The sequence below is a fragment of the Emydura macquarii genome, unplaced genomic scaffold (assembly GCF_026122565.2).
Source record: "Emydura macquarii macquarii isolate MOO-44397 ecotype Brisbane River unplaced genomic scaffold, CSIRO-AGI_Emac_v2 contig_3108, whole genome shotgun sequence".
Classification (NCBI taxonomy): Eukaryota; Metazoa; Chordata; order Testudines; family Chelidae; genus Emydura; species Emydura macquarii.
Genome location: NW_027133245.1, coordinates 4,372,798 through 4,398,275, shown reverse-complemented (window position 1 = coordinate 4,398,275; position 25,478 = coordinate 4,372,798). Strand labels below are relative to the sequence as shown.

General features: G+C 40.1%; 1 protein-coding gene across 1 annotated transcript in view; it reads left to right on the top strand.

Annotated features, from left to right (window-relative positions):
* The window catches only part of MTMR7 (myotubularin related protein 7), a 69,684-nt gene that overhangs the window by 23,486 nt on the left and 20,720 nt on the right, over positions 1-25,478 (top strand). The window contains exons 4-7 of the mRNA XM_067530567.1: positions 5,062-5,219; positions 8,887-9,015; positions 9,690-9,824; positions 21,518-21,650. Of these exons, the coding sequence (XP_067386668.1) occupies positions 5,062-5,219; positions 8,887-9,015; positions 9,690-9,824; positions 21,518-21,650 (555 nt within the window). The remainder of the gene's footprint in view (positions 1-5,061; positions 5,220-8,886; positions 9,016-9,689; positions 9,825-21,517; positions 21,651-25,478) is intronic.

Sequence of the window (25,478 nt, the reverse complement as noted above, 5' to 3'; positions counted from 1 at the left end):
TAACTGAACTAGACATATTAGGAGTAAATATTTACATCATGATAGCCCCCCAAAGCTCCAACTGTGCCCAGCACACAGTAAAAAAATAATCCTTGCCATGAAGGAGATAGAAACAATGGGAAAAATGTAGCTGTGTAAAAGGGTGTTTTTGTGCTTTGCAGTTTTTGGAGATATATTTCATCCAAATATACCATGTAAATTGTGTATGGGAAAATAGGGCAATGAGCACAATGGGGTATAATTAAAATAATGGTAAGTGTAGGCTGTTCACAAAAAAAATTGCTAGAAAGTGAATAGTTTGTTTTAAGCTAAGTATCTCATAAGAAAGTTTGAGAAAGATTTGGCCTTACAGCATCAATGGTAATATTTTGTGACAGCACTTTGTGAATAACATCTGCTTTAAGGATGTTTAATTAAAAGTTAAACTTGGGAGCCTTATTGAATGTGCCTTGAATTTATAACCTATTCAGTTTACAGTTGTTGCAAAAAGGCTACAATATATCTTTCAGATATGTCAGACTTTGTTGTAGTGTTTTTTCTTTCTACGCTGAATACAGATTGCCAGGTATCAAAGAAAAGCTGCATAGCATGTGTTGTATAAAGATTATGCATATTGGCCGCTAGGTGACTTAATCTACCAGTGAATCTGTATTTTGTTCCACCCGTATCTGCATTTTGAACATGTTCAGATCTAGGATCTACTGTCAGTTTCAAAACACTGAATTCAACTGTGCAACTGAAGGTAATTTTGATTCTTTACCCTTGAAAGTGAGAGTCCAAGTATTGTAGCAGAGTCCATCATCTTCTCCTATGTTTGTGCTGTTATCTTAAGAATTAATTGGAAAGGATGCTGGATGCACGCTGGTTTAATGCAAGCAATCAAGTCTGAAGCACAAGGTTCAGCTCTGTCTTTTAATATTATTTTGAACTCTGTGTAAAGGAAACATTGCTACAGTTTGCGCAAAACAGACAATATCAACATTAATTTTCATCTTGCTACAAGAAAGCTTGTTAAAGCCAGTTTTCTCTGGTGTCTTAGAAAAAATTGCATAGCAAGCCAAACTAGTAGTTGAACTTGGTAAAGTGCTTACTATAACTGGAACACCAGAGATGGGAATATGTATACTGGACTGCATGTATTTGGGTGTGCTAGGTGATGTAGGGTGAAAGTAACTGGAGTGTATTACAGAAACAATTAATCAAATTAAGCTCCTGGTTATGCTGATGTAAATCTGGATTAACTCCACTGGCTTCAGCCTCTCATCATGTTTTCATACAAGACTGGAAAAAATGAGATTCTGTAATGCTCCTTTCCTTGAGGGGACAGAAGGTGTATATTGATACCAGTGGAGATGGATTTTGACCCTGGTGTGGCAGTACTATGGAATGCCACAATGAAGAACAAATGTGACCAGGAATACAATCTTAATAATAGGCAGCTATTGAGAAATAAATGCCTGTTGGGCAGATTCATTGGTAGCATAGCAGAGGCAACTTGAGCAGGACAAATAGGTGAATGAGGACATACAAAGGATGGATTTAAGCAGTAGGCCACAACTCTGTTAAACTTAACACTGGGGAGGGACACTATCTACCCCATCTCCCTGTACCAAGCATTTAAATGAGTCTAGCATGGGATTTACAGGCTTCTATCATATAGACCATAACCCAGGTCACACAGTCCTCAGCCTTCCCCTAGGATTTAGCTCATTCTGCAGAATCCTCTCATCCCTCTTACCTGTGAAGGAGAAAGAAGGTATCAAAAAGGGACCTCTGTCTGTGAAGATGTAAGGTCTCTTTCCCCTTATCCCGCAGACCAGAGGTCAAATCCCAGGTCTCTTATTTCTGGGCAGTGGCCCTTTTGGCCTTTTATCTGCACTGGACACTGTCTGTAAGTTGTGTTGAATAAAACATTCTTACACATTACTGATATGAAACCCTATTCCTATTGAACCTAACTGTGCCTCCATGATGCTGTGATGAAGCCAAAAAAACTTACTGGGCCTCTTCCAGTTTGGCCTCAATGGGAAAAAATATATCCTGACCTCTAAAATGGGCAATTGGTCACGCACAGCATCCTAAAATCACAGTTCTTATATTATAACTATAGAAGGGGACAGTGGGGTCAACTAAAATGGAGCAAGAGGAATGGAAAAATCCTGGGCAAGGATTTAAATGACTGGGGGGAGGGCAAGGAGGGGAGCCAATTGGCTCCCATCTCCCTCTGGCTGGCCAATGGGGGAAAAGAGCCTGCATGGGTTAGAGGCCTACCCTTGCATGGACTCCTCCTCCCCTTTCCTTCTGAGGCTATCCAGTACCCTGCGGATCCAATCACGTTTTCCACCAGTTGAACCAGGAGGGTGGCATAGCTGCAGAGCAGCAGCATATTTTGCCCCTATCAGCAAAGCATCTGACATCGTTGTTGGTGGATGGGAATCTTACTCACCTGAAGTTAATTGGACTGATTGTAAAGTGAGCAGGATTTGTCCTGCCACACTCGTTGATACAACTCTTCTATCCTTGGTTTCTGTCTGCCAGTGTGCTACACCCTTTTCATGGATAATATAATTGCTGTAGCGTTATTGACTGCCTGTCAGCCCCAGGAGGGAAACTCTGGTACAGTTAGGCTCTGTTTTCCCTCCCCCACATACCTTTATTCCTGCATTATACTATATATGAAGCTGTGTTAGATTCCGTCTTCTGTGGTGATATTGTGTAATGTTTTTGTAACAGTTTGTGACACAAGGTAGCCTAATGAAACTAAAGGGCCCAATTCTACTTTCATTTGTACCTGTCAACTTCTAATGTACATGTCAGCACAGGTATAACTGAAAGCAGAATTTGACCCTTTAGCTTAATTAGACCACTTTGTGTCACACTACCATTTGAATTTGTACAACAGCAGCAGAATTTGGCTCAATGACTATGCCAGACAGTGTTGTATCAGATCCTAAATATTATGGATGGTAAATGTTAACTAAGCTTTAAAAAACAATCTATGCATTTGTATAAGCTTTACATACCACCATGTAATAATAATATCCGAAATGTTAAGTCATGCTAGATTTACATACAACCAATATATATTATAATTTGATATAATTGTGAAAGTTTCCACTTAGTTTTGTGAGCAGGTGCAGTGGAAAGGGAATATCTGAAGTGTAGTTTTATTCATCTAGTTTAATGCATGTTTTGGCAAATGGGGAGCAAAATAAATGTCAGGATTCCAGCCAAATATTTTTATTTGAAGTTACTTTTTTCAGGTTAATCTTAACAATTATACACAGCTAAGACTCAACTTTCATAAACCTGTGCCATAACAAAAAACACAGAACAAAGTTTGAGCTATCAAACTGTGTTTCAGTCATCTTCTCTCTCTCTCTCTTTTTCTCTCTCTTTAAATAATGACTTTGCTGATCTTGAGTTCAGTGCCTGAATAGTAAAGATTTAACGAGGGAACTTTCCTTACTTTCTGTCCATTTATTTATTAATTGTTTTTAAAAAGGTAACTGAGTTCCCCCAAGGGACTCTGATAACATTATAAACCACACAAGCTTTTTAGCTACAGAAACCATCATGTCTTTAGAAGCCAGAGATGTGTTTAGCATTAATTTTTTCCCCTGGATTGTATATTCTATATATTTAATCAAAACTTAAATAGTCTATTGCTTAGTTACATGTAAAAAAAGATATCACCCATAATAAAATGGAAGTAAATGTTTGCTGCAGAAGAGGATGGAAGTTAATATGAAAACTATTTGTATTAAACTCAAACATAAAATGTCCCTGTTCTTTATTTTTTGAACTATTCTGCTTATCAAGGACATAACATAGAAGAAACTGAGGGTTGTATTTAAATCTGTTTGATTTCAAGACAGTTATAGTCTGAAACAGATTTATCAAATAGTGAAGTTTTGACAACAGATATGACTCAGCTTACCACAATTCAGTGTACTTTAGTTCATTTATACACTAAAATCCTTGATCCAAAAGCTAAAAGGACCTTACAGTGAGAGGGTGAAATATGAGCTTGTGATGCGTTAGAGTTATAGTTCTTATCACCAATTTTCTTCAATTTATATACAGAATGGTAGGACCAGCTCATCCACAAAAATACTTGCTGGCAGTGGAGTTTGGCTATAAAATATCTGTTTATATATAAATACTGTGTTTATTTGAAATCCAATCAAGTCACTTCATTCGCATAAATACAGCTACTCTTAAAACAAAGTTAAAACTATTTTAAATTTTATTTATTATATGTCCATGAACTGAAATAATGTGAGAATTGGCATCATTATGCAAACAAGAGTTTGAAATTATATACATGCAATAATTGAGATAAATAAGATGTTCATACCGTTACAAAGTAGTCAGTGTATCTTGAATGTCATTGCTTTTCATTCAAGGACAGATTCTGCTGTGTTTACTCATACGAAACTCTCTGAGTTAATGGAAATTTTGCTGGAGTGAGTGCAGAGTAAAACTTGAATTAAGAGTTAAGAATTGATCCATTACCACTGAGCCCAGTGAAGACTTCATGATGTGGTCCATTGTCTTTGTCACTGGATCTGTAATCCACTAATAAAAAAAAAAAGTCTAAGTTATCTCTGGTGAAAGAATTCTGTTGGAGCACATGTATTGATCCTTTTCTTGATCTTAGTTTTCTTTTTTGCATGGAAGCATGTCAGCACTGGAACTGCACCTTTGTGGTAGCTATCAGGATGTTTACAACTGAGCTGCAAAGGAAAGCTAGTATGTTGCAAATAGGATCAATAACACAGGTCTGTATTAATAATAATAATAATAATAATAATAATACAGCTCTGTAAAAGTTTAAAAAAAACAACACAAACAGTATAATCTACTATTTTCAAAGTAAACTTCTAAGTGATTAGATGATTAGATTAGATTAGATGCTGGTATGTGGGCTTTTGCACAGCAAAACATACTATTCTGAATGGGAAGCCATACAGAGAATAACATCCCAGCTTTGCTTTTGGAGACTTTGATCTCAGCTCAGATTTATTGTCCTGCCTAATTGCCTCTTTTCTTTTTCAGTGAAATATGAAGAGCTGTACTGTTTCTCATTCAACCCAAAGTTAGATAAAGAAGAGCGAGAACAAGGATGGAAGCTTGTGGGTCTCAATGAAGAATATAATCGGATGGGTGTTCCAAATAATTATTGGCAGATCAGTGATGTAAACAGAGACTACCAAGTATGTAATGATAATTTGTATTACAGTAGATTTTAGAGGCCCCAACCAAAGCAGGTGTCTCATTCTGCTAGGTGCTGTACATATCATAATAAGAGACAGTCCCTGTCCCAAAAAGTTTACAGTTTAAAAAAAAAAGAGTGGGAGAAAGGACTCATTATCTCTATTTTATCAATGTGAAATGGAAGTACAAAGAGATAAAGTGACTTGTCAAAATAACTTTAAACACAAGTTTAACTGCTTTGCTGCACTGGGATAGATTTAAGCATAAAGCTAAGAACATGAATAATGGCTTTGCTGAATTGAGGCCAATGAGAGTATTTTTTTAAAACAATTTCTATATAATAGTTACACAAGCCGTTAGTTTGAAAGAATGAATTTAATAATATCCTACCTTCTTGTTCCTAAAATTACATGCAGTCCTTTTGAGGTTTGTGTGTGATGGAATCTTATCATAATGGTCTGACAAGTCACAAATCTTAATTCTACTCCTTCCCACTGGGCTAGTTGCTGTTCCTATCCTGCCCTACCTTTGTCTGATTCCACCTTTAAAAGGGTGATTATGTAACATTTAATGGGAAGAGATAAGAGATTAAACCAGTTCTGAAGTAAGCCTGGCAATACATTTTAGCTCCCTCCCATTGTGCCTTGGCACTGGAGTGTACACATACTACGCAAAATCACTTGGGGTTTTGAGACCTCCTTGGAGGGGAGTGTATGTTTTGCCAGAACTTAATTGTTTTGTTTCTAATATAGAAAGTTTGAATATGTTTATTATAAAATTGTGGAAATAGAATGACATCAGACTTGATTTAGGGCAGGGGCTCTCAACCTGGGGATTACAACTACCCCTGGAGGCGGGGCTGATGTTGCAAACAGGTGTCAGGGGATTGTGTTCACCCTTCTCTTCCCACTTGCTAAATGAGAGGGGAGGTGGAGAGAGAGAAACAAGTGAGGCCTGCTAAGGAAGAGGTGAAAACCTCTGGTTTATGGCAAACATAGAGGTCAGAGAAGGAAGATGAATCATGAAATGTTATAGAAAAACAAGGGAGATTAGACCCCAAAAGTTATGGAAATGATTGGATCATAGAAGGAAACAAAAGTATAATAAAGGAAAGGAAAGGGAGAAAAAGGAAGGAAGAATACACAAAAGGAAGAGACAAAGTAGTTATTTTTATTATCTAATATCAAGTAATATACATTATAAATAAATAAGTGTTTTTTATATATACATAAAAATCGGTCAAACATTTTTTTTTCATGCCACAGAAACTACAGGTCTGAGTCTGATCTCACTTAGTCAGAAATAACTCCATTGGAGCCAGGCATCATTGGTGCAAAACTGATTTCTCATGTGACAATGGTAAAGAATCACAAGAATTCAGTGCTGTCTTGGGACACTGAAAAATAATATCCAAAAGAAATACCTTAAAAGAACATTAAAGTTGCAAAGTCAACCACTCACAAGTTAGGAAATGCCAGAATTAGGGTTGCATGTGTAACCTCAGTTCAGTCCCCTCATGTGTCTAATTACATAATCATATCTTTTTCCATAGGACCCCGCCTCATCAGGGAATGAGTAGTCATTAAATATTTCTTTTTTTCCTCAATCAATTTGTGTCCCCTGATCTTGTTAACCACACAGTACCCAAATGCAGCACTGAATACAAAGTTATTAATTCCCCCCTTGGTGTTTCTGTGGTGCTCATCATACCATTAGAGTGCTTCACAACTATTAATTAATCTTAACACTTCAGTGAGAGTAGCTGGTATTTTTATCCCCATTTTACAGCTAGAGAACTAAAGCACAGAGAATAGACCCAAAGTTGTCCAAAGTGTCCATCAATTTTGGATGCCCAATTAGAAATGCCTAGGAACTGATTTTCTTGGCACTTTGATTGTACTTTTAATATTCAAAGTAGAGCTCCTGTTGACTTCAGCTGCAGTTGTGAGCCTTAGCACTTCTGCAAATCTAGTCTCAGGTGTCTCCTGTTGGGCACCCAAAAAATGAGAAACATACAGTTAGTCAGCAACTGTGCACACTTCAGTTTAAGTGACTTACCCAGCATCACCTAGGAATTCTGTAGCAGAGGCCAGATTCCCCATAGCAGCATTCAACTGCATAACCATGAGTCTGTCTTTTTTCTTCCTGCAATCCCCTGGCTCTTTTCTTGCATACCTTCCAAATTTTGCAACTGATAAGACAGGGGATCTTATAGAATAGCCTTTACTACGCAATCCTGCTTCATTCCCAGAACCCCTATTCATCCTGTGCACTGAAAGAGGCACACAAAGTTATTGGATACATGAAAATATAGCACTCCACCTTTTTTCTGCTTCAGTTTTACCATCTGTAAAATTGGGCTAATAATAATTTCCTACCTGACGGAGGTGCTTTGAGGGATTGTCATATGGTGAACATGCCACCATTGCACCAACTCATGCCAGGACATGGCATTGCAGGGCTTCTTCTATTCTGGTGCTGCCTTCTCCATTGGTCTGGTTGTGCAATGGTCTGCAGCTTCCATAGCCTGGCCCTTCCACCTAGTCACCTTTCAGTTCAGTCGCCTTCTGAGGTAACAGAAAAGTCCAAACAGAAACCGCAGAGTCTACTGGCCTTTATGCCAGGCCCACAGCTGGTATTCATCTGTCTGTGCCTCTTTCAGTCCCAAGGCTAGTGCCTCCCCTCTTGCAGGGGGAGGAGAGCCCAGGCCCAGCTTCTCCTCTGGGTTCCAGCCCAGGAGCCCTGTGTTAGGCAGCTTAAGGACCACTCCTGCCAATCCTTGCCACTTCCCTGATCTACTCCTCTTTCCCCCAGGTTTGTCCCCATCTCTCACAGACCTACAGCCTCCACTACTTCCACCCTGGAGTTTTGTCTCTTTGTGTGTCTTTTTCCCAGCCTGCTGCTGAGGACCTTCCTTAAGGCCCTCCCCAGCTTCTCTGGCAGCAGCTAGGTTGTACATCAGACAGCCACCTTCTCTTTCCTTAAGACAGAAGCCCACCCTCCTCCTGGAGATGGGGGTTGTACTTCAAACAATCTTTCTGGTTTCCCCTCCTTAAAACAGGAGCCCCCCCTCACCTCTCTCCAGCTCTCCTCTTAGAGTCAGGGCTGTGATGCAGACAAGCTGTAGGGCCTCGCCAGCTTCTCTTTTAGCTAACGCCTTTTCCCCCAATCAATGCTCAGAGGCTTCAGCAGACAGCCTCCTTTTAGTGGTATCTCCTTTGCTATGAAGGTGGAGACAGCAGCTATACTAAAGCTCATACCAGTTGGCTGGGAGAGAGGGGAGCCTTGCCCTGCCCTCTCTGCAAGGCTCCTGGTCTTAGGCCCTTAAAGAAACAGTAACAGGATTTCCTTCCAAACACTCCTTATTTCCAGACCACTTCCTTTCTACCAGTATCTCCTTGGTCCTCTGTATGTATCAGGCGTCCCAAAATATTAAAGGTCCATGCCATGTGGTAGGGTGGGTTGACTCCTAGGCCCTCTTCCATTAAGGGGACAGACTACCCTGTCATGGGGGCATAATTAATGTTTGTGAAACACTTTAGGATCCTCAGAATGAGGGTGGTGTGTAATTGTTACTTGGCTTTTACAACAGTGATGGTTAAAGTTAACATGCATGCTAAGTTCTATCTGAATAGACAAAAGTAAGCAAACCGTTTCCTTTGGCAGGTCTGTGACTCATACCCTACTGAAGTGTATGTACCAAAATCGGCAACTGCTCACATCATTGTGGGGAGCTCTAAATTCCGGAGCAGAAGACGTTTCCCAGCCCTTTCCTACTACCGTAAGGATAACAATGTAAGTGTGGAGCTGTGTGTGTGGGGTGCGAGGGTGTGTCACCACCTGCCCTGTAACTCTGGTGCCTTAAATGCTCTGGTGCTGTAGCTCACAGCCTGGACACCAACAGCCACTCAACAAGCAGGTAGATTCCTGACCCCGCTGCTGGTTGCTGCTCTGCAAATGATATATTTCTGCTGCAACCTCCAATACAAATGAATAGCCTATTGAATTTGGCCACACCTGGTTTGAGGTGTCAGCCTCTTTCTTTTGTCTGGACACACCCATTTATCAGATTCTCCTGACATGCTTGGTTAAATGCCTTTTAGTGACTTTAAAGCATAATATCACTGTGCATCTATAATTTTACACACAGCATTGTTACATATATTTTACAATGATCTTATTGACCAGAGTGTTGTTAGTTTTCAAATAATTTTTCACAAGGCTTATTTTGTACACAAATCATTGCAGAAGTATGTAGGGTGTGAATACAGTGTGGCCTAGGGTCACAACAACATTAGATTATTAATATTCAGCTACATTTAATTAATAATAATGCTCTGCTCTTCCTATTCATTGTACATCTAATGGGGTTATTTTGTTCATTTCCTACTGTTTTTGTAAATAACTTCATGTATTAAATTACTAATGCACATTAAACGCATGGGGGGCTGTTATTTGTTTTAATGCAGGCCTCAATCTGCAGGAGCAGTCAGCCCTTGTCTGGCTTCAGTGCTCGGTGCCTTGAGGATGAACAGATGCTACAGGCCATCAGAAAGGCAAATCCAGGAAGCAATTTCATATATGTGGTTGACACTCGGCCCAAAGTAAGTATGTTACTATTCTGGCACATATTTAATAACACCAAGTATGTGTTGCAAAGTCAGATACAAAAGTCCAAAATGCAGTGGCCACTTGGGGCTAGATTCTGATCTCAGTTTCTCTCAGGTAAATCCATAATAATGCCACTGAAGCAGATAAAGTTACTCTGGATTTACCAGATTATAAACCTTCGAAAAATCACAGTTCACATATGCTGTGTAGAGACTTGCTAGTGCTTAACAGATACGTTCTCCAAGAGTCTATTTGCACGGAGCCTGTCTATTTGCACGGAGCTAGTAGTGCTGACCAGACTGTTCATGTACCAGCCCTATAGAGTGACTGAGCCTCCTCCATCCCCTCACAGCTTCTATGTGAGACTGGACTGAGCATATGCCATTCCAGAGTGACTGCACATGCTCCAGCCCAGAGCGAAGGGGCTCAGGAAGACTTTCTGAATAATGGTTGCTCACAGCTGCTCCAGACCAGCGTGGGGCCAGGCACTGGAACTCTGATCAGAGAGCCTGTCTTTCCTGGTTTCCCAATGCTGGCACCCAGACAGCGTGGAGGAGGAAACCATCTGATTCAAAATGCAGAGTGGACAAAAGTTGGATCAAGGGCACTGCAGAGGAAGGCTGGGGGGAGCATTTTGGCACAAGAAGCCTAGGAGGCAGAGACTGGGACTGGCTGGGCAAGGAGGCTGGGACTGGTTGAGCAAAGAAACCTGGATTGGGAACTGGTGTGTGGAGATAGGGACTGGCAGCTGTTGAGAGAAATGGGGGTTGGGATGGGGAGCCAGTTGGCTTGGGGAGGGGAATTGAACAAGAAACTGGGAAGATGGGGGACTGGGACTAGTTTTTCAGAGGTTTTTTTTAAACCTAGAAAATTACGCACACAAAAAAATGACATTAAAAGTACATTACTAAAGTCGCAAAGTCAGGCACTCAAAATGTAGGAAATGCCAGAATTCAGGTTGCCTGTACAGCTTTAATTTTGCCCCCTTGTGTGTATGCATTATGATACAGTCTTTCATTATATGAACATGTACTATTTTTTCTAAAGAGCCCCTGTTTCATTCATTGCACAGGATGGAACTGCTCTGGGGACAAATCAGGGTTGTGTAGTGAAACAGACTGTAGGACCCGTGCCTCATTTGTTGCAGAATTTGGAATGTGTGTAGTGAATGAGGGCTGGAGGTGACTGGAATAGAAAGGGCAAGTTCGTGGTTAAGGCAGTTGAGTGCTGGCCTGGTAAACTGGATTCTATCCCTGCCTCTGCAACAGAGTTCCTGTTTGATGCTGAACAAGTCACTTAAACCAACTTTTCACAGATGATCACTAAATGTGTGTTCTTCATTATATGGGTGCCTGATTTGAGATCTTTGGTCTTATTGCAGAAGTGCTGAGTATTCACAGCTGCCACTGAAATCAATGGAAGCTGTTCTTGGAGCATATTAATTGGTATATAATGCTAAGTACTCTGAAAAATCAGGTCCCAGGTGTCTCAAACTGGGCACACAAAATTAATGGACACTTTTGACCTTAGTCTCTGTTCCTCAGCTCCCCATCTGTAAAATGGGAATAATACCACTCCTTGACCTCATCGGGTTGTTGTGAAGATAAATATTGAATAACTGCTTATTAAGGGAACGTCATCAGTGTATGCACTAAATGAGGCAAGGATACCGTGATCAAGTAATTAAACACTTTATCAGAATGCACACGAATCAAGTGGCTAAATTAAGGTTGCATCTTAATTGTAGCATTTCCTAACTTTAGAGTGCTTGATTTGGCAACTTTAATAATGTGATTTTAGCAGTTTATTGTGTGTAACATAAAGTAAATTAATCTCAGAAAGTATTTGTAAATTTAGCTCTAAATGTGTTTGCTTTTGAAGAAAACTATTTTGACATAAGGTCTAATAACAAACAGGGTTTACAGACCACTGTGATAAAGTCACCTTCTTGCTATTGTGGAGAAGGTTTCTAGAATTTACAGTATATAGGATTTAAATTAATTAAGCAAAAGATCTTCTGTTTACTTTCATCTTAGTATTTCAGGTTGTAGTGGTAACCCAGTGCGAGGGTTACAGGTTTTTGCAAGATTGTATGTTCTTGCTGAGAGGCTGTATCACTTTGTTTATGTTTGGAGAACACTTATGTCTAATTCAATTCAAAAGAGAGAGAGATTATAATTCAACACATTATTTATATTCTCTTAGCAAGGCATGCTGAGGACTGTCCCAAAAGAACAAACTGTCCAGACGCAGCTTCTTTTATATTGGTCACTGACACTCAAAGATTAGCAAATAGGCATTCGGTGCACTTGGTAGAAAATATTCTGCCTCCTTTTTTAAAATTTTATTTATGCACTGCAAGCTAGAAGAGGTTTCTATGTTAGAGAGCTGGCATTAGATTCACAAGAGGGATGTAGATGCGTAACTGCCCCCTTTAGGCCGCTAAGTCCAACATTTAGGCACAACGATTGCGGGCAAGGACGGTCCCAGTCTCTCTGATGTGAGGGGAGGAGCAAGGGCCTGGAGAGGGGTGATGACTCCATCTCCTCACACTGCATCCTCCTCTTTTGCACCTGGGTCTGCTCCAGAAGGAGAGATGGTGGCTTGGTGAGGACATGGTAGGTAACCTAGGCCACTCCTTATATTCTAGCTGTGCCCCTGCACCACTGGCACTCACAAAGCCTCTGCTCAGCTGCTGTGTAACCCTGCAGGTGTCTAAATTCTCTAGGGGCCTAAGTTTCTACTGCTTAAGTCTGAGAGGTGCCTACATTTCCACCAGTGGGCATGTGCAAAGTCCCTAAATCCTGACACTGCCAAGCTGCTCTGCGCCTAACTCATAAACCCTGGCAGGATTCATTAACTAGGGGTTCCCCTGCCTTTCTCCCCTGTGGGACCCAAGCCAGTAGACATGCTGAGAATACATCTAACACAAAAAGACAGCACCCATGCCTTAGTCCAATATCTAGAGAACCCAGTGGTTAGAGCATTCATCGGGGATGTGGGGGACTTGGGTTCACATCTCCACTCTGCTTGAGCAGGGACTTGAATTTAGGTCTCCCACAGCACGGATGAGTGCTTTAACTACTGGGCTACTGGATGTAAAGGGGAGGCTTCACCACCATCTCCCCACAGCTTTTCACAAGACAGGGCTGGCTTAGGCACCCAGCTCCAGGAGAGGTTCACAGCTGTGAGTCCCATGTGGAGATAGGTACCTCCCTCTGACCAGGACTTAGGCATCTAACTGCCTTTGGGCCACCACCCCATTGGCCATCTGAGCAGAGACACATTCCTGTATGCCTGCCCCTGGCCCATGGTGCCATTTCTTGAGTACTGAAATGCCACACTATTGTGCTAGATGTTAGAAGGGACTATTGAATGTAGAAAATGAACAGTGTGTGTAGAGCTGCTTTCCTAGAAGTCTCTAGCGACATAAGAAATGTTTTCATTTTGATATTTGGTTAATGTTCGTTCTCATTAAAATGAGTCTATTAGCTTTGATGAGGGGCTGTATCACAGGGTGGCTGGCCCTTTAAGGGGAGTTGGGCCCAGCCTCACCTGTCACTGATCTGCTACCTCCCAGCTGCGGCTTCTCATGTGATTTTAAAAAAGCCAGCAAGCAGCTCAGTTGGGGAGAGAGGACTGACTGGGCTGTGGCAGGAGCTTGGAGTTGAGGCATCTGGAGGCAGGCTACTGGCTGAAAGTGGGGAGGCTGGGCGGTAGGAACAGGCTGGGTGGTGGGCTGTGGCTGGCCCCCAACTGAAATGAGGCTGAACATTGAAATTGACAGTGGAGGTGGGGAAAAGAGAAGGTTCCTTGGGCTATGAAGGAGAAGAAGCAGAGGATGAGGACTGGTCTCAGATCAGGGAGAAGAAAAAGAAGACTAGATCTATCTGGGTTTGAAGAAGGAATACACAGAAATGAAAACAGGATAAAAGTCAGTATTTTATAATTGTCAAATCAGAGACAGAAGATGCAAAAACTGGAGATGTTAACTCCCTGAAAATGGTGAAGTGTTGGTGACATACAAAGAGCTAAAAGAAAGCAGGGTGGAGATCTGTTGATAGACCATACACCTAAGGAGCAAACTGAAAAATGTCTTAAAATTGTAACCTTAGGGAAAATGAAAGTTACTTGTCAATTGCCTAAATTACTGTTGGAAGCAAGAAGAAGAAGTATGGAGTGTCACTAGGATTGTCTGACTAAGATATCAAAAAGAGTATAGGTAAAGATAAAGTATTGTTTGTTAAATGCTTATTTAGTAGGAGAGAGAAACACAGCCATCTATGGCTGTATTTGTAACCTTTAAAGGTAGACATTTCCGGATAGGATCTAAATGGGATATCAGTCTTTTTAGTCACCTTGTGTGGTCACCTTGTGTGGTGCTATAATTTTCAAAGGTTTGGACATGCGATAGCCATTTGTAAAGGAATAATGAGGTGCAGGTGGAGGTAATCACTCATATGACAACTGTGTAGAAGTAACTGAACCTAAATGCAGCAATTGAGGGGGAAAGCACAGTGTAGCGTATAAAGGATGTGCAGTAACAGAACAAACTAGAGAAATAGAAAAAATTAAAAGTATGCAAAAAGTATCATATGCAGATGCTACCAAAAGGTAACCACTGCAGAAAATAGAAAAAGAAAAATAAATAAATAAATAAGAGAAAAGATGTACAGAAGCAGAAAACCACATATCTGGTCAGGGAGGAGAATATGAGAGGAATGAGAAATGATATATTGCTTGTAGGTAAAGAGAAGTTTATGTCGTTCATTATAGAAGTAATTAACTGCACCTTGCAGACTGGAGGGGTGGGGGGGAAGGAGTAATGAAACAATTAAAAGCAGCAGAAAAATATCTAAAGACAGACAACCTCTCCATAGACTGCATTCACATGATCTTAAATTCAGGCAATAATACAACTTAAATAGTCTTAATGATCCTTAGATGGATGTGCATAGCTTAATAATAGCACGGGCAGACATTTTAAAAAGCCATCTTTGAAATGGGGAAAAAGCCAGATTTGATATGTGTGCAGGACATATGACTAATAAGTGAACTTGTGTTCAGTCTATTGGGATATGACATATTCCGGAGGGATGAAGATGCTATCAGAGAATACAATGGTATTGAGAGTCCCATGTAAAACAAAAACACGTATACATGGATTTATAATGTTTATAATACATGTAAAAATTAGTTATTTCAGAACTAGAGAAATTAGTTAATAATGTCAAAAAATCATAATTTGCAGAGACTTTAATAGTCTTATGAGCTATGGGAAAGGAAGAAAATTGACCAAATGGTAATGCTTAGAACAATTTGTTGATATGCATAACCTTGTAGTAATAAATACAGGAGCACCTATTAGATTTAATTTGATGGATGGATCTTTTTCTGTTTTGGATCTGGGAAATGCAACAAATATAGCTAGTAAATGCAGCTTGGAAATTCATAAAGAAGACAGAATGGGAAGTGATTATTTCCCTACGCTTATTGAGTACCAAGGCCAAGGAAATGTCAAAAACACAAAAATAAAATAGTTCCTAGCTGGAATTTCAAAAAGCTGATTGAGGCCTTTTCAAGATTAAATGTAATGAATATTTATGCAGTAACTGTACACGTGACAACCTAGGCGCATTCTATAATAACATAATAAAGGAACATAATATAAGTAATGAAATGCTTCAACATTTGTCAGAAGGGAGCCTTAAGAGTCTATTATGGTTTTATAATGATATATGTGGGGAAAGACTGCTGCTAATAGAATGATGATACCAATTAGGAAACAAGGTGTAAGAGCCTGTGGGATTAGAATCTGGGACTATTGGGGCTTTGGATGCTTCCACATTGCCATTGGAAGCTTTTGGAGAGGTTTTTGCTGGAGGACCCTGTGAAGCTAGGCACCGTAAGAAGTACTGCCTAGCCAGGCCTGAGTGGTGGCCCCCTCAGCCCACTGATTGGTTCAGGCTGGTATATAAACAAGGAAGGCAGCATAGAGAGTTGTCTAAGCAATGATGCATTCTGCCTGCTTGCTTCTGCTATTGGCCTTGGTTTGTGGTGGACCCTGCTACACTGGTTTGTCCCTGAATCTACTATTGACCTGCTGTCAGTAAGCTGGTGGACCCTAGATCTTCATAGGGTTCTGACACTGGCTCAAAGCAGGACTTGTCCCTCAGAATCTACTATTGACCTGCTGTCAGTAAGCTGGTGCCTGCAGACTAAACAAGCCCAGTTATTTCATAAGTCCTGTGCTCCAGCCCCCTAATCATTTGGTTGCCCTCCGCTGTCTCTCTATCTTGAGTGGGGGGCCCAAAACTGGACACAATATTCTAAATGTGGCCTCACCAATGCCGAATAGAGGGGAATGATCGCTTCCCGTGACCTGCTGGCAATGCCCCTCCTAATGCAGCCCAATATGCTATTAGCCTTCTTGACAACCAGGGCACACTGCTGACTCATATCCAGCTTTTTATCCACTGTTACCCCCAGGTCCTTTTCTGCAGAGCTGCTGCCCAGCTCGCGGTCCCCAGTCTATAGCTGTGCATGGGATTCTTCCTTCCTAAGTGGAGGACTCTGCACTTGTCCTTGTTGAACCTCATTAGATTTCTTTTGGCCCAATCCTCCAGTTTGTTTAGGTCAACTTGATCCCAGTCTTGCTACAGAGATACAAAAAAAGCATAAGGAACAAGAACTTTATGGTAATGGTCTTCCTGGACATTAAAAAAACATATGACATGCTATGTATTGAAGGCCTCCTGTATAAACTAAACAAACTTGAATAAAGTTTCAGTGGATAAGGGACAAGTTAAAGTGGGAACAGCTTTATCAAAAACTTACAAGCTTACAAATGGGACTCCACAAGGCTGTATTATCAGCCCTCTTTATTTTCCGTTATGATGAATGACCTCCTGGAAAGTGTGCAAATGGGAATAGGTATTTCCCTTTTTGCAGACAATCGTGCTATATAGACTACTGATAAAAGATATAAAGGAGTCATGGAAAAGACAAATGAGGCACTCCAGAGAATTTTCAAGTGGTGAAATAATTGGGGATTTAAATTCTCACTTGTAAAAACTAAGGGAATGCTCTGAACCAGAAAGAAAAATTAAGGAAGAATAGGATTTATGGTGGAAAAAATTCAGAGAGTTCAAAAGTTTATGTACCTAAGTGTAGTGTTTGATAATATATTAACTTGGAAAGGTCACATAGATAATATCATACAAAAGTGTAAAAGTAGGATGAACTTTCAGGTGTAGCTCAGAACAAATGGGGTACAGATAAGAAGAAGATGATGATTATGTACAGAGCATTGATAAGACTAGTTTAAGACTACAGATGCCAAGCTTTTGGTTCAGCCTCAAAAACAAATCTTAAAATCTTGGAACTGCTCCAGGCCCAAGTTTTGTGATTGACATGTGGCACAATAACACCTCTGTGTGTGCTGCAAATAGCTACTGGAGAAGCACCTATATAAATAAATAAGTATGTGTTTCTTAGATCTAACCTTTTGGGCAAAGGTAAAAGGGAATCATGAAAACAGAAGTACATAAAAGACTTAATGAGGATTGCTGGGACCTTAATAGACAAAATTATATGGATTGTCACAGACTTATTCATAATATCAGGGCCAAAAAATGGATAAAGGAGTTATGAAAAAAAAGAAAAAGTGAGAGAACTAAACATTTTTAATCATGGGAAATCAAATTACAGCTGGACAGTTATATATTCATAAGTGGATTTAGAACTGTATGGAAAAAACTGAGGGAAGGAAAAAAATACACATTATGACCAATTAAAAATTTGAATTTATTTATGAAAAACAGAGCCAGCTTTACCAAATCTATACAGACAGATCAAAAGATGACAGCATGGGTAGAGTGGGAACAGCCTTCTGTGTTCCTAGTCTCAGAATCCAGAAATATAAAAGGCTATTGAATTATGTGACTGTTCTGATAGCTGAACTAATGGGGATAATGTTGGCAGTAACATAGCTAAGATATGTGCATCTGGCTGCAGCTGTAATTTTAACCAATTCCTTGTCAGGCATAATGATCATCGGAACAAGGACTACAGAAAGCAGAAATGACATAAGTGAAATAATGCTCCTAATTATTGAAGTAATACGAGCAGGTATCTGTGTAACAACAGCATGGATTCTGGTCGTAATGGAATACCTGGAAATGATGGCTGACCAAACATGCTCTACAAAATGAGAAGGTGGCTATTTAAGATACCCATAAGCAGGCAAGAATTTAAAAATGTGGTCATGAAGGAGCTTGGGAAGGAATGGCAAAAACTATGAACTTAAGGGGCAAAATGAAAGGACAAAGCTAGAAAATTGAAAATAATATTGTACTCCACAGCCGTTATAAAAAAGTGAAGTAGTTATTTTAGTGTTCATAGGTCATTGTGCCTTAAATGATATAAAAACGTATTAAAAAGACAAAGTGTTCAAAACCAAAGAAACTGTGGAACATGTTCTATGGCATTGTTGTGGGCCATATTATATGGGAAAAGTCTCTGTATGAAAAATTGAGTTGGCTTGGAGTCAAAGATTTTCCTCTAAAGCAGTGGTGCCCAAACGTCTCCTGTCATATCCCCTGCCCCCATCCGTAATGGAATCTGTCTGCACCCTTCTCCCCTCCATTACTGAACAGTTGGCTCAGCAGTGGAGCTTGAGCTGAAGGCAGAGCTGGGGGCTGAACTGGGGATAGGGGAGGAGCTGGGGCTAGAGGCGGAGCTGGGTTGGAGGTAGAGAGGGAATGAGGCCAGAGCTGGGGGGGGGTGACACAGGGGGTGGAATAAAGCTGTGGCTGTGGCTGTGGCTGGAACTGGGCTGGGCATGGGGTTGGAGCTGGGCTGGGGTCAGAGCATGGGGTGGAGCGGGATGGAGTTATGGCTGGGGCACCCCACAGTTTGGGGATCACTGCCCTAAAGGGACTAGTGAGAATCTAGAGAAATGGAATAGTGCTGCCGGACAGGAGGAATCTTACAGATCTTGTGAAGAGTGCTATAGAAAATCCTAAAACAGATGTATAAGACTATAGCTCAAAGTTATCTGAAGTCATATGTCATGCTTTTCTGTTCTAGATTTCAAGCTGCAAGTGAAAATTGAACATATTGCACTTCAAATTACACAGCTTTCCAACCATGAATCTGAAAATGTTTGTTGTTTAAAGGAGAATATGTATCAATTTTACATTTGGGGAGCTGAGGCACAGAGATTTTTGGTAACTCTCCAAGGCTAGGAAGCAAGTAAAAGGCAGACTCAAAAAAGCAAAATCCTGGTCCCCCAACTTTAATTTCAGTGCACTTTCCACTGGATACTACTGCCTCTGATTAGATGTTGAACAGTGCTTTTGATTGCATTCCAAATAGAATTTTCAAATTAATCTTAGTGTTAATGTTTGGTTTGGTCTTGTGCAGGTGCAGTCAGCATGCTATAAAGAGTTACTGTGACTGCTTGCTTTTTTCCTCCCAAGCTTCAAGAAAGTGTGTGTTGTTAACTCTTTGGTACGTTGGGCAAACTAATTCTAGCCATGAAAGATTAATGATCAGGGAAGGGTTAGTATGCTGACAAACATGAAGCAGTTTAATGGTGGATAGGACACTTCTGGTTATATTCTGCAGTTAAAGGCAATGTTTGGTAATTGATAAAAAATAAAATTAGGCCAGCTGTGTAAGAACAAATAAAACCCATGATCTTGCAGCAATGCTCTAGAGAAGGGTCTGTGTGGTATATGCGCTCCGCTCCAGCTGTGAACCTGAATCTCACAGCATGTGGGACAGAGATGAGAGCCATAATAACATAATATAATTGGATGTAGCTAAATGGATCCCTGATCTCAGTCTCTCTAAACAGTTGTGCTTTGTGTGGAAACCATTCTAGCTTTCTCATGCTGACGCTGTGATAAGATCTAAACATTTATTGTTGATTTAAATCACTTTGCTTGTATTGCACAGCAATACCTCATATTTGTATCCTATGAAAATACTTAAAATTATTGTAAGAATATAAAATGTCAAAGGGACAGTTCTTGATGGTGGCTGTTTTCATGGGATTTGAGAGAATTTCCTATATTGGATGCCTTTTCCTTTTTCTTTAAGATTTTTTTGATAGTAAAAATATCAGTTTCCTTACCATATGAATTGTCCTGAATGGTCCATGTAGTCTGAAACCACTCTGCTGCTAGCCAATCCAATAATAGGGTGCAGAAGAGGAGACCTACAGGGAGAGAAAGGAAGGGGGAAGAAAAGATTGGGGGAAGAGAGAGTGGGGCTAGGCAGAAGAGTGTTCAAGACAAAGTGGAAGTGTGCCTGGTACAATGGCAGCATACCACAAAACTAAGGGTGGTCTTGTTTCCAGTCTGAACAGGGATAGTTTAGATGGGGCCTGGGAGGTGTACTTGGATGATAGAGGGTAGCTCTGAAAGACAGGAAAAAAATTGCCCATATGTCTTCCTCTCTCCTTCTTCTGCCAGTTGGCAAAGTTAAGCGTATGTATTTAACGTTAACTTTGCCTTCTCCTGACTCTTAAATGCTTACCTATACAACCTTAACATTCATAGAGTTTAAGAGGGATCAAGAATTTGAGGGACCACTACCTCATCTAGTCTGACCTCCTTTATATCCAACACCAATACTACTACAAGCCGCACACTGAACCCAACAACTGAAACTAGACAAACATACATTTTCATATGGAATTATCAGCTTAATTTTATCCCTTAACTAACTAGACTTGTGTGAAAATTTTAGTCACTCACTTGAACACAAATGAATAATGGGGTTTCAGCAAGATCCCGATAGTCAATATACAAATGGAGTTTATATAGAAACAAGGATCAGTTTCTCTGACATACACTACTATAGAATAATCTTTTAGTCCTTAGGGCCTGCTAAATCATAGGTGTTTCATGCCATAAGGACAAGCCAGGAGGGGGAAATGTTTCTGGCTACAGTTGGTGGGCTGGGTTGGGACAACTGAGAAGAGCCACTTCAGACCCAACCTATTTTCACCCCACTTGGAACCCTCTCCAGCCTCCCTCAGCCACGCCTTTAGGCTAAGAACAAGCAGGGCCCCTATGGTGCATGTCCAGAGGTCAGGCCAGAGAGGGGAAGAAATTACAAGGACGCCAAAATGGCTCCATGAGGCTGTTGGTCCACTGGAATGTGGGACCTCTTCTGGCACTCAGGATTCAAAAGTTTGGAAGAGGCTCATTTGCATTAGAGGAAAGAGGGTCAAGAAGCAGGGAGAGAGATTGAGCGCCTGACGACGGGGTGGAAGGGGTGTATTTGCCTGTGAGTGTAGAACCCTCAGGATGTTGCATAATCATACCCAGGATTACACTGCATTGCTGAACTCTCCTCTGCCAGCATCTGATTTGATTACTATGTAAAATGCTGAAATTCTAGTAGCTTCATTCAAGGTGATGATGTTAGTGCTAGACAGTGTCTCTCCACTTATGAGTGACTGAATAACAACCTTTAAAGGTTGCAGTACCCTTCTAAAAAGGTGTAGCTGTTAGAATGCATAAGTAAAATGAGACTATTCAGTTACAAGCTTTGAATTTTTAAATAACAGTTTAACACCTTTTTCTTTTCTTTACCACAATAGACTGAGAGTTGTCCTTTGAGCATAACCAGTTTCCTGCTGTCTGTCACCCAGTCTTTTTTATCTTTGCAGCTCAATGCAATGGCAAACAGAGCAGCAGGGAAAGGATATGAGAATGAAGACAATTACTCCAACATCAAGTTTCAGTTCATTGGCATTGAGAACATCCATGTCATGAGGAGCAGTCTGCAAAAAATGCTAGAAGGTAAAACTTTTCTTGCTATTGACATACAGAGAGGTGGCCTAATTCTTCTGTTACACAGATGTAAATCTGGAGTACTTTTCTCTGAAGTCAGTTGTATTTCACTTGTAAAATGGGTGAGAGAAGAGAATCAGGCCTATTGATATTGTACAGAGAATATCTCTGTTTGCTAAAACAATCGTGCCACATATCATCATCCCAAAGCAAAATGTTCTCATGATTACAGTAGTGTCTTACTTTCAGTAACAATTCACATGATGGGTGGAATCCTGGTCCCAATGAAGTCAGTAGCAAAACTCCAACTGTGTTGAGTGGTGTCAGGATTTCACCAATATTCTTTTTTTGTGGTTTAAAACTTGGCTGTTTAAAAAAACACCACCACTTTGAACTGAAATTCAGGTAGGGACATCACAATTTTTAGAGATTTCCTTAAAAAAAATCACTTGGGCTTGGATATTAATGGACAATTTCTGTTGGGGTTTGTTTGAGCTTGTAAAGCATGTGGCTTTGATTTTTTTTTTTTTAATTTCATTGGCAAATGGAGAGTGCATGCCTTTTACATGTAAAATTACATTGTAAAATCTAACATAAACCCTTTTTATGTTCTGTACAGTGCAATTATTATTATTATTATTATTATTATTATTATTTAGTATTTGTATTTCATTAGTGCCCAGAGGCCCCAATCATAAAAATGCCCCATTGTGCTAGAACACACAAGTGTTGTACAAATATATAAAGACACCATCCCTTCCCCAGAGTTGGTGCTTAGCTAATAAATAATATTCTGTTCCCCAAATCTAGCTCTGTATCTTTGAATTTCTTGAATATGTCTGATTGGTTTGTGTTTTGGAAAAGATAAGTCAGATGAGTAAGATATTGAACTCTAGAATTAACTATTGCAGAAGTATGTGTGTTAGGTGACTTACTAACCACTCATGAATGTTCAGCTGATCAATTAGCTAAAACCAAGTAGAGTACATTGCCTTAATATCATCTTGAGTTGACAAAAGCATGATTCATAGTAGTGAGATCTGCATCTGAAAGAAAGTCAGTCTCCTGGCCAGACGCAAAGGTAAGCAAAGCTTCCTGGGCTGTCCATTTTTCATGAGGAGTGCAGTCACAATTACACTCCTTTGTGTGGTGCAGCAGATACCCCTACTGCATACCAGTCTCAATTTGTAGTCTGATACAGAGTGGTGGTGGGACCATGTACACAGTACATCCTCAGGGAAGTTTGGAGGAACTGTAGCCTTTCCAGGCCTGTAAACATGCTGTCTGAGTAGGGGTAGAAGCTCCTTGCACACATCCCTCCAATTACACACCCATGTAAACTCACCCCTAAGTGGGGTTCCTGGTTAATTCAATATCTGCAAGGCAATTTATTTTCATACAATACATCAGCCTCCTTAGGGGGTATTATTATTAAGTGCCTTGATCTAAGAGTCTGAGGATGAGGGAGCGGAGGATTTCCAGTTAATGGTAATGTATTGTTTGGCTAGAAGTAATGCCAAGTGAATAAACCTGTCCCTGTATTTGTTCAGCACAAGTCCATCAAAGATAATGTTGTAAAAAAACATGAGGCTGCGTGGGATATCAATGTGCTTTGGCTCTAAAGTGATGCAAAAGTTCATCAGATGGGACCATGCCCAAAACCCCTATCAAGCAACATCATTTATTTATGTATGTATCTATGGTCTTAACATTTCACGCAGTTTGGGAATTAAACATCTCAGTGTCCATTTTAAAGAAGACAGCACGCTGATTCAGCATGCTTTTTCCCAAGGGTGTAAATACACACCATATTTTACAATCTCGCATCTATAAACCTGGAAGCATTGATAAAAATTAGAAGTTTGAGAGGCCCAGGCCATGATTATATGTACCAATATATTTAAGCACATCACCATCCTCTTGAATCTTTTACTCAGTCTTATGGCTTTCAGCTTATGAGGACAGGTGACTCTATTTTAAGAGTCCGAAAATACATTTTAAAAGAGTTGAAGGGGTTTTATAATAGGCTTCAGGGCCCGTTTACATATCTCTTCTCCCAGTTACAGTAGCATACCATCATCTGCTTCTCTTGTTAGGCTTTTTCGAAAGGTCTTGCCTAAACTGTTCACAAGAAGTAGCTCTGATTCAAAAGGAGACAAGGAGCTGAGGCACAACAATATTAATATACATTTAATGCTAATTTTAAACCTTTGTATCAATGTGTATTTAGCTTAACCCAGTCCAACCTACAATGTAAATGTTTGTTTTCCTTACTTTCAAGCAAATATTTAGATATTAACACACACACAGTCTGCTGAGTGTGAGACACAGTAGAACATTTCAGGGAACATAGAAATCTTTTTAAAGAGTAAACTATAGATCTGAAAAAAAATATGCGGATTGAAAGTGATTTTAGTTTACCATGTGTTGCAGCCATTTTTAAGTGGGCAGTATGGAGAAGAACATATGGGACACAGAGCACCTGTTTCTGATCTCCCACCAGCATAAAATAGGAGTATTTCCATTGACATCAATGGAGTTAAGCTGGAGCGAGAGGAGAATTGGTTCTTGAGTCTAGAATAATGAAGACTGTAGATGACTTTTCCATGATGGATCTCAGATAAACTCCATGATAGCGCTGGCTGAAATTTTTTTGACTGAACAGTTTTCCATCAGAAAATGCAGTTTCTTTGAGACTGAAACGTTTCACAGGTTCATGTCAATTGTGATGAAATTTTCTATGGGAAAATGTCACAATAGTTCATTTCAAGTTTGTTTTGTTTTGGTAAAAGTTTTGTTTGTTTTGTTTTTTGATAAGGTAAAAATATTTCTTTGTCTTTATTGTATGTTCATGCATATATTTAATATTACATTTAATTTATATGAAGGTTTACTCATCAAAATGAAACAATTGGTCTTTTTCAAATCAATTTGATGACTGTAAATCAAAATTTTTCAGAATTTCCATTCCATGCAAAGTTTTGAAATTTTGACTTTTTAATCCCTATTCAGAAAGAAAACAAATTTCAAAATGTCAGAATTTTCCATGGGTTGGAATTCCATTGTCCAACCAGCTCTACTCCTTCATTCTTCTTTAATTAGTGTGAGAGAATTTAACTGTAATACTGTAATGAATTACACATTTAATGACTAAGTGAAATCCTACTCCTCCATTCACCCATGGGCAAACCCAAATAGTGAAAGAAATGAACATCCTTTACATGGCGGAGCCAGCTTGCAAAAGGGCTGAGCATTGCAGTGGGTCTCTGTGCTGGAATATAGGTGTGAGATATGTGCATTAGAGGGAAATACAGTGACCTGAAATTCTGCAACAATGATTATTACATCCATATTCTTCCTCATTCTGTAGAGTAGCACATCTGTTGCATCACCCCTTACCCTAGTTACCTTTCCTCAGTTTTGTTTCATTTTCCTTTGCCCCATCTAGCCCTAAGTTTAAGGACAAGAATCTTTCACTGAAATGTCCAAATTAATACAAAAGTAATGTTTACTGTGCTTAATTATATTAACTAAGAGCCAAATTCTGGCCAGTGATCCACATACATACCTCAGAAAATCCACAGCCAGCATTGGGAGTGCTGGGCTGAAGTTGGCTGACCAGATCCTGCTGCCTGTGAAAAGCTGTTGGGAGACTGCTCCTCATATGTCTGGAAGGACATAACAGGGCAGGGCCAAAGGGTCAGGCAGTGTGGTCCACTCCCTTTTGTGTGTACACATTTGTGGTCACTGTGACCAGGCAATATATGCACAACCCTCTGCCAAATCATTCCTGTGATAAACAGGAAGTGTGTAGGGCTGGTCTCAGCCAAAATTCAG